Source organism: Filicampus tigris, chromosome 18 (assembly GCF_054856515.1).
Source record: "Filicampus tigris isolate MCC_2025a chromosome 18, RoL_Ftig_1.0, whole genome shotgun sequence".
Classification (NCBI taxonomy): Eukaryota; Metazoa; Chordata; class Actinopteri; order Syngnathiformes; family Syngnathidae; genus Filicampus; species Filicampus tigris.
In genome coordinates, this window is record NC_141234.1 from 5,779,905 (window position 1) to 5,795,347 (window position 15,443).

Consider the following 15,443-nt stretch of genomic DNA (forward strand, 5'->3'; position numbering starts at 1 on the left):
TCATTTAGCCAAAACATTTTATTGAGAAACAAGGAATGGAGGGTGGCGGTACAGCGGTTATGTGTGCCGCGGTGGCATCCTTCTCCCACGCTCCATCCCTTCGTTGCCCCGGGAACAACATTTTAGTGCTGCTTCCTCCTAAACGAGCACCCTGAGGGATAAAAGACAAAGAGACACAAGCGTCAGCGGTTTTCCATCCGCGAACTCGTTGCTTCGACTACAAAGGTTTGTTCTCAGCCTTCGAAAGGGGGGAGCCAGTGGTCTAGCTCAACCCTTCTGCAAACTGAGGTTCATCTGGCACAACAATGAGACTAGAAGACCACCAAACAGGATGTCCAGTCACTTAGCAGTGCGGGAAAAATCGAAATGAACAAAACCGACTGACTTTCAAGTTTAATATTTGTTCCATGACCAACATTTTGTTCATCAGACAAATGCAAAGGAACTATTCAGTGGTACGGTGATGCGTTGCTTGGCCAATTTTTTTGTGGCAGAGAACCTTACAAGAAGCAGCTTGGCAGATGGTGAACAATTTAAAATTGGGGTGTGCTACCTTGTCATTGCGTGTAGTTAAAGTAGAGCCACAAAAATAAAATGTCAAAAAACGTGCATGGTTGCTGGGTGATACCGACCCTCTGTGAGACGTGCTTTGCCTCCGGTGGGCTGACACAGGACCGTCGAGCAGCCGACACACAACACAACCGTCTGCGCGTGGCTGAACACCGTCGTGATCTTGTAGCATCCTGCAAACAGACATCACATAAATTCCGCCAGAAGATTTTGCCCTAAAGCCACTAGACAGCGTTGCTAGAACCTTACCTGGACATTTGACGTCCATAAAGTAAGAGTTGGGACTCTGAACAAGGCGCTTCTTCTTGTGCCTCCTCCTTGTCTCCTCTGGAGATGGGTGCAACAAGTCTTTCGCGAGCTAACAGGGCGGAAATATATAATTATCAATTATGTTATTAAAGGCGGGACATGATATGGTTGAGATATCACAGGTTGGCATTCTAACTGGTTGTTCCGGATTTGGGTTCCAGGTTGGCCTACATTACTGGTTAGGTAACGTACCCGTTATCTCTTTTAAGCACACCGCATAACTATTCAAATTAGCATAAAAGAGTACAAAAGAGAGACGTTTATCCAACGTAGAGAAGCACAGAGTCTTCGAAGCACGAACCGCAGCTCGACTGACTTCATGTTTGCCGTGTGCGCGCCGCCATCTTGAGTCACAATGCGCTCGAGAAAAGTGCACATTAATTTGGGGCAAAGTGCAACTAAAAGCCAACAAGGAAGACTTCGGCGGGCACTGGCGTTATCGCGAAGGCCTCCGCTAAACGTAGAGTCGCGCACGGGCGCCCAAAAGCGGCATTAAACGGGGGAAATGTCGTAGGATGAGGCAGCGCGGATACTCACTGGCATGTTGGCGAGGAAATAGCCGCTGCCGAAAAGGAGGCACAACCGGAAGCGAGGCCCTGATATTCGCCGTTGCGTTGAGCTCCAAGCCGGAAGTGACGACTTCAGCGCGACCACCGCGGCCATCTTGATGAGGTCTGATTTTATTTTGTATTTATTCATTATTATTCAGAAGTATAAGTATACAAAAACATTGTATACATCATTGATCATATAAGCAAATTATAAAATAATACTTATTTATTTGTTTGGAGTTTGTCCCTATTATTCCAAATCAAATATTTATGGGGTCAAAAACAATGTTAATTAAGTTAGTCTTTATTGTATGTCGATTTATATATTTTTTCAATGTTAATAATGATACAATAATATGCAGAGGTGCACTTAAAATAGACATATTATAGTCACGGACTGCGGTGCGTACCTTTAAGAAGGTGACCCAGCCGCAACGACAGAACCTGCAACGCCCGACCAACGTGAAAATGGGAAACGACCGATGAGTATGTGATGAAATGGAAGTGGTTAATTATGAAGCGTGAACATAGAAAAGAAGCTCCATTCCAGAGAAGTGCAATGCAAGACCTTTTGACAGCGTGAAAAGCAACAGAAAGCCAAAAGTCATCATGACAGGTCACCGGGTGGCGCTAGTGTGCAAAGCGCGCTGTTCAACAAGCAGTGGATTGGCGGGCGTGACGTCAGGTCTTCCGGTGATTTGAAACAGGTATGCACGAAGGGAGTTATCAAATGCAGTGCAAGACGGCGTCCGACCTCTTCACAGGTAAGTGATCACACGAGCAAATGTTTGTCGTTTGTTGCAGGATTTGCACACTTGACGGACGCAACAGCGTTTGATATTTGAGCACAGCACGTCACGATTCACTTTTCTTGATTTAGCAGCGCCAAGATGAAGAAAAACGATTGGCTTGGTTTAGCGGACGTGGCGTCAGGCCTGCAGGTCAATTGGCGACAGGTGTGCATGACCGGAATCATCGCCTACAGTCTACAGGTGAGACAAGATGGCGACCGTGAATATACGAGCTAATGTTTGTTGCCGATTCTCACAATGCCATTTTGTTTGGTGCAGGATTTGCACACTTGAGGCTCAAACCTTTGCAACAGCGTTTGAGGTTTGAGCACACCACGTCACAATTCACGTCTTTGCTTGATTTAGCACATTGTCCTCTTTGTTTCTTTTGCTATGATTTTTCAAATTATTTTGCTTTGTTTGCTGGCCAGCTCTTTTTTTTTTTTTTTTTAAATTGTTGTAAATGACACACCTAATGGCTTTCTACTTGTTACTTGAACTGTAAGGTTTTGTTTGAAGTTTACTGTCAGGGCATATGTGTTGTAAATGACAATGGCTTTGTCCTTGGGAATTAAAGTTTGAGGCCTGATTTGTTTGACAATTTATTTGGTGTTTATTGAATATGGTGTATTTTATTTCAGGTGGTATTAACTTTTTTTTTCAGGACTATTCTAATATTACGGTTTTAAATTTACTTTCTGGGAGTGTCTGTTTTGCAAACATTTGAATGTGGTTTTGTCCAACCCTTGTCGCCGATGGTCTCGAATTTGCATTTGAACACTTTCCGCTCCAAATAATCCAAAATCACGACTATTCCTCCACAGCCGGTAAAAAAAAACCCATCACACCTACGACCCTTTTGCAATCATTTGTTTCTCTGGTCTTTGGTCGGAGGGGACACTCCTTCCTATTTGGACGACTAAGCTAGACTCATGCTGCGCCGCCATTTTTTTTTGACTGCAAACTTGGATCATTTGTCCGGTTTGAGGTAAGTTGTGCTGAAATTAAAATATGAATGTCTTATTTTGTACCTGAATCACTAACGAGGTAGAGTGCAGATGACGAGTATCTTTCAAGATATTTTTCGGTTTGAGTTTGATGCTAATTTGCTGTAGTCAACCACAATGGCGTAATTCCCATGCTGTACCTCAACTTTGAACACTCGCACGCAGTTTCCATTAGAAACTGCCATTCTAGTTTGTATTTGTAATTATAACAAAATTTGCATGTTCATTTATAAACTTAATTTCTGTTGATTGTAGAACTAAAAACGAATGCAGGATCCTTCAATACAAAGCAAGCAGTAGGACCTCAGACCAGGCGAAAATAATTTTTGTGTAACGCTTGTGCTTGTTTGACATTTATGGATGGAACTGTGTACACGTTGATTGCATCTTGTTTAAACTGATTTCTTTTTTTTGTTTTGGTCCTATTGGAAGAGATGGACTGTCCAAATGTGCAATGTTCATCTGTGCCTCAACAAACTGTTTTGTGAATTCCACAAGTGAGCTGAAGTGACATGCTCACAGTCCACACTGAAAGGTCGCTCAAACTGATTGGGAGGAAAGGTAAGTCCATTTTTTTTGTTTCTTCAAACAAATGTAGGTGTCAAGGAATTAATGTGAGGTGTTGGGGTTTAAGGGTGCACTCAGTCATAGTGATCAACACAAATAAAACCTTACCCCCCTCTCTGTTTCAAGGTTGTGGAGCACCAAGAGGAACTGGACTGGGATTATGACTACATGTGCAAGTGGGGTTTTTTTGTGTGTTTTTTGAGGCAAACAGCCAGGTGAAGGTACGCGTGCCTCTAAAATAAGCGGAGGGTGAAAAAATATGGGCCTTAAGTCATATGCCGATTTTGTTTTCGTCCGAACGGTACAACTGTTCATACATCCGTTGTTTTAGTGTCTGCTTTAACCTGTCACAGTTGTACTTGTTCTTTTGCCCTCCCCTCGCTGTGTTGATGACTCTGCAGTGTCGGCGGTGGAGCGCGACGGTCCGAACCGCCGGACGAGGGTTAGCGTTACACATGCGCACAATGAAGTGAGCAAGCAGAAAATAACGTTTTGCAGGGTGGGCGATGAGCCAGATGGGAGGGAGGGATGGATGGATGGACGGACGGAGGAAAACCAAAGTAGGCACTGTTTGCTGTGTGGATTCTGCACAGAGATCGGAGGCGAACCGCTTCCCTGGGGGCGTCGCCTTTGGGATTCTGCACCGCCTGACAGGAGCAGGTCGTGAGGCCTCCGTAGCAGCCTGGTCATCCTGGAAGGGAATTGGTCCCTCAATCTCTGGTCCTTCTGCAAAGCCCGCCCAAGTTTTTTTTTTTTTTTTTTTTTTTCCTTGCCCGGTTCGGGGTTTACATTTGGTCGGCTGTTGAGACGTTTTTGTAAATAAAGGGCTATACAAATGCATTTGACTGATTGCAGGTTGGAGAAGCAGCTGTAGCCCAGCGTGTCAAACGACGACAAATGCAAATTTGAAAATCGTGCTTGTTTTGTAGGTGTGACAGGAAAGGCTGGACAAGGTCACAAAAAGTGTTTTGGTTGAACATTGCACTCTACTCATATGAACGTCTAAGCTGCAAATGTACTTGTTGCCCATGTTTTGTGTTGCAAGGCGGAGCGAGGGGGGGGGGGGGTTGCAGGGCTCAGATGCAGTCGGATGAAGAAAAGGAGCAGTTCCACAAATGAAGAATCAAGCGGCACACGTGAGTATAATCCGTCTGAGGGGTGTCTGTAAATGGTGAACAGGAGGGGGCAGAGTAATGAGCTTTGGGGTTTGCCTTAGTTGCACGTAGGGTATAGAAAAGATCTGATAAGGGTAGGCGTGGACAGTGTTTTTTTTTTTTTTTTTTCAAGCATGTCAACTTGAACCTTATCAGATCTTCAGCCATGATAGTCAGGTCTCTGTGTACTTTTTTTGTTGTATGGTTTCATGTTTTTTCTTCCCTCGATTACTTGCGGGGTGTGTTACAGGGCAGCTGTGGAGTGGGACGGCCCAAGAGGCGCCAAGACCGGCCGGGCGAGAGTAATCGTGAACCGTGAGCACACAATGAAGTGGGCAGCACGCAACTAATTGCACGTTTTGCAGGCTGGACGGTGAGCCGGATGGGGAAAAGAAAAAGGACGGACGGGCGAGTGGAACCATGAAAGTAGATGCTCCAATCAAGTTGCTGTGTGGATTCTGCAGACGGGACAAGATCTGAGGTGGACTGCTTCCGCGAGAGGCGTCGCTCTGGAGTGTTCTGCGTCGACAGATCGAGCGAGCCACGGTCTGAGGAAGAACTGTTCCTGCCTGTCGTCTTGGACTTGCGAAATAGTCTCATGCTGTTTGAGTTGACATTGTGTGAAATGTTGTCGCCTGCTCATCCGGGAAGGGGTTCGGTCCTCCGTCTGTGGTCACTTCACGAGGTGGTGGTGTCACTAATCTTCGTCCACTGTGGGTTTGCACGAAGGGCTCCATGAATGCACTTGTCGTTGCAGGATGGAGGAGCCGCTCGGGACGGAGCCCGTCGCGTCCAACCGTGGCAGCGTAAAAAAAGTGCGAATGTGTGGCAATATCATGGCAATGAGCACAAGTGTCATGGCGTGCCGCGTTGGTGTGTTTTTTTTGCAGGCTGGAAGAGGAGCCGGATGGAAGGAAAGGCCCGGCACAGGTAACAACAAACACGGCAACTCAAACAGATGGCACAACTACGGGACAATTTTTGCTGTTGTCGTTGCAGACGGAGCGATTCCACACATCAAATCAAGAAAGAAGCAGCACAGCCAGTTACCAGTGTATAATCTGTCTGCGAGAACATGTCCGTGGGGAACAGGTCTTTTTAAAAAAAAAAAAAAAAAAAAAAAAATTTTTAAATGCTATTGGTGTCATAGTTTGGGAATTAAAGATGAACGGAAAATGTCGCAGGGCTCATAAGGCCATCGATGTGATGAAAAAGAGGAAGGACTGCTCCAAGATGAACAGCTTCTCGGCTCTTGAGGTGAGTGTCAAAGTCGTGCATGTTAACATGGATGTGGAGGCCTGTTACGAGTCTTTTTTCGCGGTAGCCTTCCCCAAGGAGAGGTGCAGACGTTACGGCGCTCGGAGGGCAAAGCGTCAACAATAAGGAGAGTATGTTTTTCTCCTCTCTGTCTGTCTGTCACTCACTCACTGGGTGTGCACTGACTACCACTGACAGCATGATGAGCATTTTGTACTGAGCCGTGCGTCAAGGCAACAATGCTTGGTTGGAGTAACTTGTTCTCTGAAATGTTTGTTTTCTTGTGTGAAGCCACATGTAAAGCTTCCTTTCTGGATGTTCCAAATGTGCCGTTGTACTTGAATTAAAATTGTGAAATATCAAGTGGTCAATTTTGTACAGTGGAGAGGGAGCATATGTAGCCATGTTTTATAAAAATGACTGTGCCGGGTGGTGTTTTCCGAAACATTCCATAAGGCATTGTTTAAAAAAAAAAAAAAAATTGCCTAGTCAAAAGTATTTTCTTAATTCAGGACAAGTACATGTCTAGTGAAACAAAATGATCCTAAACCCAAAAAGTGCAGCATACATAAGGCGTAAGACGAAAACGGGCCAAGTGAAGCGTTGAACAAAAATGTATTATTTGTATATTAAAACGGCTGTAGTAAGGCTTAAAAATTGTTTAATTGTAAGAGAAATAATTTCACATTGTATACTTTGCCAGTGACACTTTTGTCATTTATTTTGGCTTACCACATGTTGTCTGTCATCCTTTTATCATGCCATCTCTTTTGGGTCACTCGAGTGACTGCGTTCCAACTGACCCTCAGACCTCTTCGCCAAAAGGTCATAAGTCAGTAAATGAGTTTGGAGCGGTTAAATGTAAACTCTGTGATGGTCATTTTTGCATGTTTTGTTTCACGTCTTGACATCAGCGTCATTCGGTCTCGTTACGTAAGTGACATGTTGATATACGAGCATTTCATAGTACCGCTAACATTACAAAGTGATATGTTCAGACCCGAATCTTCTTTGCAAGTTACGACCATGGATAGTAAGGGTAAGGCTTTTATTTTCCCAGTGATGGTGAACAAACGAACACATCCCGCACAAACCATGACCACCAATTACTGCACTGTAAAAAAACGCTTTATATATATACACACACACACACACGTTGAAGAGCTAGGCGGTTAGGCTCGGTTGCACAGACACATGACACGTTACGGCGGGGCTCGAACCGTCAACCTCAAGTGAACAAATCCCGTGTGATTCCGCTCGGCCAGCGGAGAGCTGATGACTTTGCCGCCTCCCGTCCGTTCATCTTCGACAGGCGAATGTCTCGAGCCGCGTGCGATGCTTGTCCCGTGTCCGCCGTGGTCGGGTGGTTAGTGACACCGATTGTGGACACGCTCATGTTGGATGAGAGATCAAATCCGCATACCTGCTGCGCAAAGCAAGCAAACCTTTATAGCAATTTTAAATGTAGTTACTTATCGTTTGTTCCTGGCATTATTTGTTTTTGAGCTACAAACAAAATACCTACCTGTGCACATACAAAAAGCTAACACTAAACGTTACGCTGTTAAAGAAGAGGAAGTTAGTTTTCACCTGTTAATTGTATTGGAAGGACTTTCGGCATTAGGGTTAGGATTAGTAGCATATATTACACAGTTGATTGGTTAGGGTTAGTTGCACATATCGCACGGTTAGGGTTTGTTACATACATTGCACAGACATTTATATATGGCATATTATGGTGGGGCTCGCACCCTGGACCTCAGGTGTACGAACCCCAGACGCAATCCTCTCGGCAAGTGAGGACCTGAGGGCGACCGCCGCTCCTCGTCCATTCATCCTTAACAATTGAATACGGGCGCCACTTGGAGCTCGACAGAGGTAAAAATGTGCAGCGACCGGCTGGTCCTTACTGCCACCGTGGTCGAGTGGTTAAAGTAATAATGTGGTGAAGCCTCGGAACCGGGTATGAATCCCCGTGCTGCCAGAACCGACTGTAAGGCGGGAGACATTGTCAGATACTCAAATGTATGCATGGGTTGCACATTAAGTGTTAGAAAGGTAATTTAAGTGCTATTGTTGATTTTTTTGGGGAGTTAGGTAGAATACTGTGGGCGGACCCAAGTAGGGCGTGGCCAAAATCAGCCCCGCCCATCCAGGGTCCCCGCCCACCAAAGAATCACACTAGTCGTGAGATTAAGGAAGACACTAATAGTGTCTTTCTAAACGTCAACAGAATACAAATGACAAAAAAAAAGACTCTTGTAGACATGAGAAAGACACCAGGAGGGTGGGGGCCGGCCTTCGGCCGGCCCCCACCCTCCTGGTGTCTTTCTTAATGACGCTGCCAGACACTAGAAGGACGCTAGTAGGGTAGGGGCCGGCCTTCGGCCGGCCCCTACCCTACTAGCGTCTTTCTAAATGACAATAGAATAGAAAAGAAACTAGTAGGACACTAGGAGGGTGGGGGCCGGCCTTCGGCCGGCCCCCACCCTCCTGGTGTCTTTTTTAATGACGCTGGTAGACACTAGAAGGACACTAGCTCCTAGTGTCTTTCTAAATGACAATAGAATGGAAACAACACTAGGAGGGTGGCCAAAGGCCGGCCCCCACACTGCTAGAATCTATTTTAATGACACTAGAGAGACACTAATAGGTACTAGTGTTTTTCTAAATGACAACAGAATAGAAATGACACTTAATGACACTACTAACTTCAACTAGTAGGGTTGTTTCAACATACCAGTGTTGTTTTATTGTGGGCGGGGTCACAAGGGTGGGCATGGCGGGTTGAGACCACGCCCAACCTGGTCCTGCCCATACTATTCTAACTAACCCCCCAAAAAAAGGAGCTGTAGTATTTCAATAACCTTTCAACACATACTGTGCTACCCATGCAAACATTTAAACATCTGCTAATGTCTTTTGCCTTGCAGTCGGTTAGGGCGGCACGGGGATTCGTACCAGGTTCCAAGACTTTTACGCACTATTACTTTAACCACTCGACCACGGTGGCAATAGGGACCGGATGGTCGCTGCACATTTTTACCTCTGTCGAGCTCCAAGTGGCGCCCGTATTCAATTGTTAAGGATGAATGGACGAGGAGCGGCGGTCGTCCTCAGGTCCTCGCTTGCCGAGAGGATTGTGTCTGGGGTTTGTACACCTGAGATCCAGGGTACGAGCCCCCCATACCATGCCACATATAAATGCCTATGCAAAGTATGTAACTAACCCTAACCGTGCGATATGTGCGACTAATCATAACCAATAAACTGTGCAATGTATGCTACTAATCCTAACGCCGAAAGTCCTTCCAATGCAATTAACAAGTGAAAACTAACTTTCTCTTCAACAGTCTAACATTTAATGTTAGCTTTTTGCATGTACAGATACCGCGGCTCGAGACATTCGCCTGTCGAAGATGTATGGACGGGAGGCGGCAGACTCATCAGCTCTCCGCTGGCCGCGAGGAATCACGCGGGATTTGTTCACTTGAGGTCGACGGTTCGAGCCCCGCCGTGACGTGTCACGTGTCTGTACGATGCGTGCAACCGAACCTAACCGCCAATCTCTCTCCAACGTGTGTATATATAAAGCATTTTTTGACAGTGCAATAATTGGTGTTTCATGGTCTGTGCGGGATGTGTTATTTCTTGTTTGCCATCACTGTCCCTTCACTGGGAAAACAATCAGACACCTCCCACCTATTTTAACCCCAATCGTATAACTGCCCAGTGTGTATTGCACATAGGTGTGTACATAGTAATGAGGAACAACTGATTCTCTCAACAAAATATTTTTTCAGGCTTTCTGCAGGTGTCAGCAAATCAAATTGAATGCACTTCAGTGACGTTTGTAATGCAACTTCAAATACACACAAATATACACTCGTCATGATTTCTAGCTAACTCATGACGAAAAAAAACACCTAACTGTATATACATGTTTTTTTTCCCCCCCCCCAAAATCACCTTACCAGACATGGTCATTTTTCCCAAAAAACATCTTACTATATATACATATTCATTTTTTCCCCCAAAAACCACCTTACTATAGATGGTCGTTTTTTTTCACCCAAAAAATAGCCTTACTATACATGGTCGTAACTTACAAAGAAGATTCGGGTCTGAACATATCACTTTGGAATGGTAGCGGTTCTATGAAATGCTCATATATCAACATGTCACTTACGTAACGAGACCGAATGACGCTGATGTGAAGATGTGAAACAAAACATGCAAAAATGACCATCACAGAGTTTACATTTAATCGCTCCAAACTCATTTACTGACTCATGACCTTTTGGCGAAGACGTCTGAGGGTCAGTTGGAACGTAGTCACTCGAGTGACCCAAAAGAGACGGCATGATAAAAGGATGACAGACAACATGTGGTAAGCCAAAATAAATGACAAAAGTGTCTCTGGCAAAGTATACAATGTGAAATTACTTTTCTTACAATTAAACAATTTTTAAGCCTTACAACAGCTGTTTTAATATACAAAACAGGGTCATTCTTGTTCAACGCTTCACTTGGCCCGTTTTCATTTTTATAAAACATGGCTACATGTACTCCCTCTCCACTGTTAAAAAAATTGACCACGTGATATTTCACAATTTTAATTCAAGTACAACGGCACATTTGGAACATCCAGAAAGGAAGCTTTACATGTGGCTTCACACAAGAAAACAAACATTTCAGAGAACAAGTTACTCCAACCAAGCATTGTTGCCTTGACACACGGCTCAGTACAAAATGCTCATCATGCTGTCAGTGGTAGTCAGTGCACACCCAGTGAGTGAGTGACAGACAGAGAGGAGACAAACACACACACCAAGTGGAAGAAGAAAAACATACTCTCCCTACTGTTGACGCTTTGCCCTCCGAGCGCCGTCGCGTCTGCACCTGTCCTTAGGGAAGGCAACCGCAAAGAAAGACTCGTAACAGGCCTCCACATCCATGTTAACGTGCACGACTTTGACACTCACCTCAAGAGCCGAGAAGCTGTTTATCTTGGAGCAGTCCTTCCTCTTTTTCATCACATCGATGGCCTTATGAGCCCTGTGACATTTTCCATTTATTTTCCGTTCAGCTTTAATTCACAAAATATGACACACCAATAGCATTAAAAAAAAATGTTTTTCAAAAAACACCTGTTCCCCACGGATATGCTCTCGCAGACAGATTATACATGGGTAACTGCCTGTGCTGCTGCTTTCTTCATTTGATGTGTGGAACTGCACCGTCTGCAACAACAACAGCAAAAAATTGTCCCGTAGTTGTGCCATCTGTTTGAGTTGCCATGCGTGTGTTGTTACCTGTGCCGGGCCTTTCCTTCCATCCGGCTCCTCTTCCAGCCTGCAAAAAAAGACACCAACGCGGCACGCCATGACACTTGTGCTCATGGCCATGATATTGCCACACATTTGCACTGCCGCGGTGGGCTCCGTCCCGAGAGGCTCCTTCTCCATCCTGCAACAACAAGTGCATTCGTGGAGCCCTTCGAGCAAACCCACAGTGGACGAAAGTTCGTGACACCACCACAGACGGAGGACGGAACCCCTTCCCGGATGAGCAGGCGGCAACATTTCACACGATGTCAACTCAAACAGTATGAGAGTATTTCGCAAGTTCAAAATGACAGGCAGGAAGCAGTTCTTCCTCAGGACGTGGTTCGCTCGATCTATCTATCGATCGACGCAAAACACTCCAGAGCGACGCCTCTAAGGGAAGAAGTCCGCCTCAGAGCTTGTCCCGTCTGCCGCTGCTGAATCCACACATCAAAAGCATCACAAACTAAAACAGATTAGAGACAGTCTAGCCGTATGTCACGTGCTTATTTGCTAAGAGTGTCTACTTTGCCTGTTACCCTCATTTGCCCCTTTCATCCCATCACGCTCATGGTTAAGCCTGCAAAACGCATAATGCGCAATCAGTTGCATGATTACCCTCGGCCGGCGGTTCTTGCTGCCTCTTGGGCCGTCCCACTCCAGCCTTGCAAGTAATCAAGGGAGGAAAAACAAACCATACAACAACAACAACAACAACAAAAAAATACAAAGATGTGACTCATGACCAAAGATCTGATGAAGGTCCAAGTCAGCTGCCGGGCGATCGGGCGAGTGCGAGGCGGGCACAGCCGGCCGCATGCTGGTGATCTCCGCCCGTTTGAAGACCATCACTCCGGTGAACGTTGAAGGTGGCGACTGGGGCTTAGCCGCGACTCAACCGGACAGTCAGGTTTTGCTGTTTGGCCAAAAACAACAAAAAAAATCATGTTTGGGCCACATTGCTAAGCCCGACACTTGTCTGATTTAACGGCATTTGTTGACTTTTCCTCACTCGTCCACCAGGCACAACCACAAAAAGCAAATGAAAAAAAAAACATTGGTTGCGTGTCGGTCACTTCATTTGTACTCATTAGCCTGGTCCAGTTCCTCTTGGTGCCCCCACAACCTTGAAACAGAGAGGGGGGGGGCAAGGTTTTATTTGTGTTGATCACTATGACTGAGTGCACCCTTAAACCCCAACACCTCACATTAATTCCTTGACACCTACATTTGTTTGAAGAAACAAAAAAAAGTTGACTTACCTTTCCTCCCACTCAGTTTGAGCGACCGTTCAGTGTGGACTGTAAACATGTCACTTCAGCTCACTTGTGGAATTCACAAAACAGTTTGTTGAGGCACAGATGAACATTTGGACACTCAGGCACTTCCAACTGGACTAAGACAAAAAAAAAAAAAAAAGAAATCAGTTTAGACAAGATGGAATCAATGTGTACACAGTCCATCCATAAATGTCAAGCAAGCTGAAAGCAAAATTTTCACCTTGTCCGAGGTCCTCCTGCTTTCTTTGTATTGAAGGATCCTGCATTCCTTTTTAGTTCTACAAACAAATCAACAGACACTACGTTTATAAATGAACATGCACATTTTGTAATGCAGTAATTACAGATACTAACTAGAATGGCAGTTAAGGAAATGCGTGCGAGTGTTCAAAGTCGTCGAGGTACAGCATCGGAATTACACCATTGTGGTTGACTACAGCAAATTAGCATCAAATCGAAACCGAAAAATTTCTTCAAAGATACTAGTCATCGGCACGCTACCTCATGTTAGTGATACAGGTACACAATAAGACATCCATATTTTCATTTTAGCACAACTTACCTCAAATCGGACGGATAATCCAGGTTTCAGTCCAAAAAAGGCGGCGTAGCAGGAGGCTATTTTATCCGTCCAAATAGAAATAGAGTGTCCCCTCCGACCAGAAACCAGAGAAACAAATGATTGCAAAAACGTCCGTGGTGTGAGATTTTTTTGTAACCGGCTTTGGAGGAATAGTCACGATTTTGGATTATTTGGAGCGGAAAGTGTTTAAATGCAAATTCGTGACAATCGGCGACAAGGGTTAGACAAAACCACATTCACACGTTTGCAAAACAAACACTCCAAGACAGTACATTGTATTAATATGGTGGGTTATTCACCAATGTGCAAATAAATAGGAGGGGGAAAGTTACACATGGGCCTTCCTCAGATTGGGCAAGGGAACAAAAAAAATGGAGACCCTGACAGGAAACATAAAACCTTAACACTAGAATAATCCCCCCAAAAAAGTTAGATACCACCTGAAATAAAATACACCATATTCAATAAACATCAAAAAATTGTCAAACAAATAAGGCCTCAAAGTTCAATTCCCAAGGACAAAGCCAATGTCATTTAGAACACACGCCCCGACAGTAAACTTTATAAAAAAATAAAATAAAACAATTTACCATTCAAATGACAAGTAGAAAGCCATTAGGTGTGTCATTTACAACAATTAAAAAAAAAAAAAAGAGCTGGCCAGCATTAAACAAACAAAGCAAAATAATTTGAAAAATCATAGCAAAAGAAACAAAGAAGACAATGTGCAAATCCTGCAACAAACAAAATGGCATTGTGAGAATCGGCAACAAACATTAGCTCGTATGTTCACGGTCGCCATCTTGCCTCACCTGTAGACTGTAGGCGATGATTCCCGTCTTGCACACCTGTCGCCAGATTTCTTCATCTTGTTCAACTGCGCTGCTAAATGAAGCAACGAAGTGAATTGTGACGTGCTGATCTAAAACGTCAAACGCTGTTGCATCCCTCAAATCCTGCAACAAACGACAAACATTTGCTCGTGTGCTCACTTACCCGAGAAGAGGTCGGACGCCAACTTGCCGCCACTGCGAAGATTGCCGTCGTGCACACCTGTCGCTAATTGACCTGCAGGCCTGACGCCACGCCCGCCAAACCAAGCCAATCGTATTCTCAATCTCGTACATCGGCGCTGATAAGTCAAGTAAAGTGAATTTTGACGTGCTGTGCTCAAACGTCAAACGCTTTTGCGTTCGTCGAGTGTGCAAATCCTGCAACAAACGACAAACATTTGTGCTCACTGACCTGAGAAGGGGTCGGACGCTGTCTTGCACTGCATTTGATAACATCCTTCGTGCATACGATTCAAATCACCGGAAAACCTGACGTCACGTCCGCCAATCAACTGCTTGTTGAACGGCGCTTTGCACACTAGCGCCACCCGGTGACCGGTCATGATGACTGCTTTGACTTTCTGTTGCAAATTGTTCACAAAAATGAAAGTGAATTACATGCCATAAAGTACGGCAATCTGGCTATCATTAAATAATATAGGTACGACATCGTATTCATCCACCACGTTGTCGCCATCTTCTGGTCACTACGAGGAATGCTGTTGGTGACAAACTTCCGGGAATCCCAAATAAATAAACGAGCCGTTTTCTATTTGTGTCCCATGCTATATTACATTTTCGTTGTATAAATGAAAATCAAGCTTTTATTAGACTTTTCCTTATTCGTAGGAGAACAAGGAGAACAAATATTCGTACTTCACCTCTGGTGTTTATATTTTAAAATGAAAATCAAATAACCAGTCGTTTTTCGTCTGTGTCTCTTTTGGTCATTGGATATGACGTTTGGATACAGATACAAAAAAATAGAAAAATGACTCGTTATTTGATTTTCATTTAAATATCGAAACACCAAAATTGAAATACAGCTCGAAAATACGGCTCATATATTTGTTTCAGAATCCCGGCAGTTGTCACTGACAGCATTTCTCCTTCTGACCAGAAGATGGCATCAGCGTAGCGCCTGAAGACGATATCGTGACCTCTACTGTAATGCCATTTCTATCCTAACTTCCACAAACTCTACAGGTATAAAA

General features: G+C 44.6%; 1 protein-coding gene, 3 long non-coding RNA genes and 1 other non-coding gene across 10 annotated transcripts; 2 read left to right on the top strand and 3 right to left on the bottom strand.

The window, feature by feature from the left end:
• Nucleotides 1–3: 3 nt before the first annotated feature.
• Nucleotides 4–1,553, bottom strand: LOC147132173 (small ribosomal subunit protein eS27-like). The gene is made up of 4 exons (XM_086013823.1): nt 1,417–1,553; nt 820–928; nt 633–743; nt 4–151 (listed from the first exon to the last, which is right to left on the bottom strand). Exons 1-4 carry the CDS (start codon nt 1,540–1,542, stop codon nt 123–125), a joined length of 375 nt encoding a protein of 124 aa, XP_085869949.1. The 5' UTR covers nt 1,543–1,553; the 3' UTR covers nt 4–122.
• On the bottom strand, nt 226–355 carry LOC147132174 (small nucleolar RNA SNORA35). The gene has a single exon (XR_015082331.1). It is a non-coding gene; the product is annotated as a small nucleolar RNA SNORA35 (small nucleolar RNA).
• A 176-nt stretch (nt 1,554–1,729) lies between the features above and the next one.
• LOC147132175 (uncharacterized) lies at nt 1,730–4,293 on the top strand. Of its 2 annotated transcripts, none has more exons than XR_015081985.1 (4): nt 1,730–2,194; nt 2,311–2,422; nt 2,501–3,789; nt 3,922–4,293. It is a non-coding gene; the product is annotated as an uncharacterized LOC147132175 (long non-coding RNA). The 2 variants fall into 2 exon arrangements; XR_015081986.1 differs by having other exon boundaries at nt 2,314–2,422.
• A 595-nt stretch (nt 4,294–4,888) lies between these two features.
• Nucleotides 4,889–6,569, top strand: LOC147132176 (uncharacterized). The gene is made up of 4 exons (XR_015082169.1): nt 4,889–5,879; nt 5,949–6,041; nt 6,134–6,206; nt 6,274–6,569. It is a non-coding gene; the product is annotated as an uncharacterized LOC147132176 (long non-coding RNA).
• A 4,301-nt stretch (nt 6,570–10,870) lies between these two features.
• On the bottom strand, nt 10,871–14,723 carry LOC147132177 (uncharacterized). 5 transcript variants are annotated; one of them, XR_015082111.1, is made up of 10 exons: nt 14,642–14,723; nt 14,393–14,528; nt 14,209–14,281; nt 13,376–14,130; nt 13,034–13,091; nt 12,796–12,924; nt 11,522–12,659; nt 11,357–11,449; nt 11,192–11,264; nt 10,871–11,113 (listed from the first exon to the last, which is right to left on the bottom strand). It is a non-coding gene; the product is annotated as an uncharacterized LOC147132177 (long non-coding RNA). The 5 variants fall into 5 exon arrangements; XR_015082110.1 differs by having other exon boundaries at nt 12,796–12,929; XR_015082108.1 differs by having other exon boundaries at nt 13,034–14,130.
• Between the last annotated feature and the right edge of the window lie 720 nt (nt 14,724–15,443).

What these genes read in the sequence shown, in the direction of transcription:
- LOC147132173 (XM_086013823.1), bottom strand. Translation starts at nt 1,542, where the DNA reads ATGGCCGCGGTGGTCGCGCTGAAGTCGTCACTTCCGGCTTGGAGCTCA. An exon ending in ATTTCCTCGCCAACATGCCA is followed by an intron (nt 929 to 1,416) that starts GTGAGTATCCGC and finishes CCGCCCTGTTAG; the next exon opens with CTCGCGAAAGACTTGTTGCA. An exon ending in TATGGACGTCAAATGTCCAG is followed by an intron (nt 744 to 819) that starts GTAAGGTTCTAG and finishes GTCTGTTTGCAG; the next exon opens with GATGCTACAAGATCACGACG.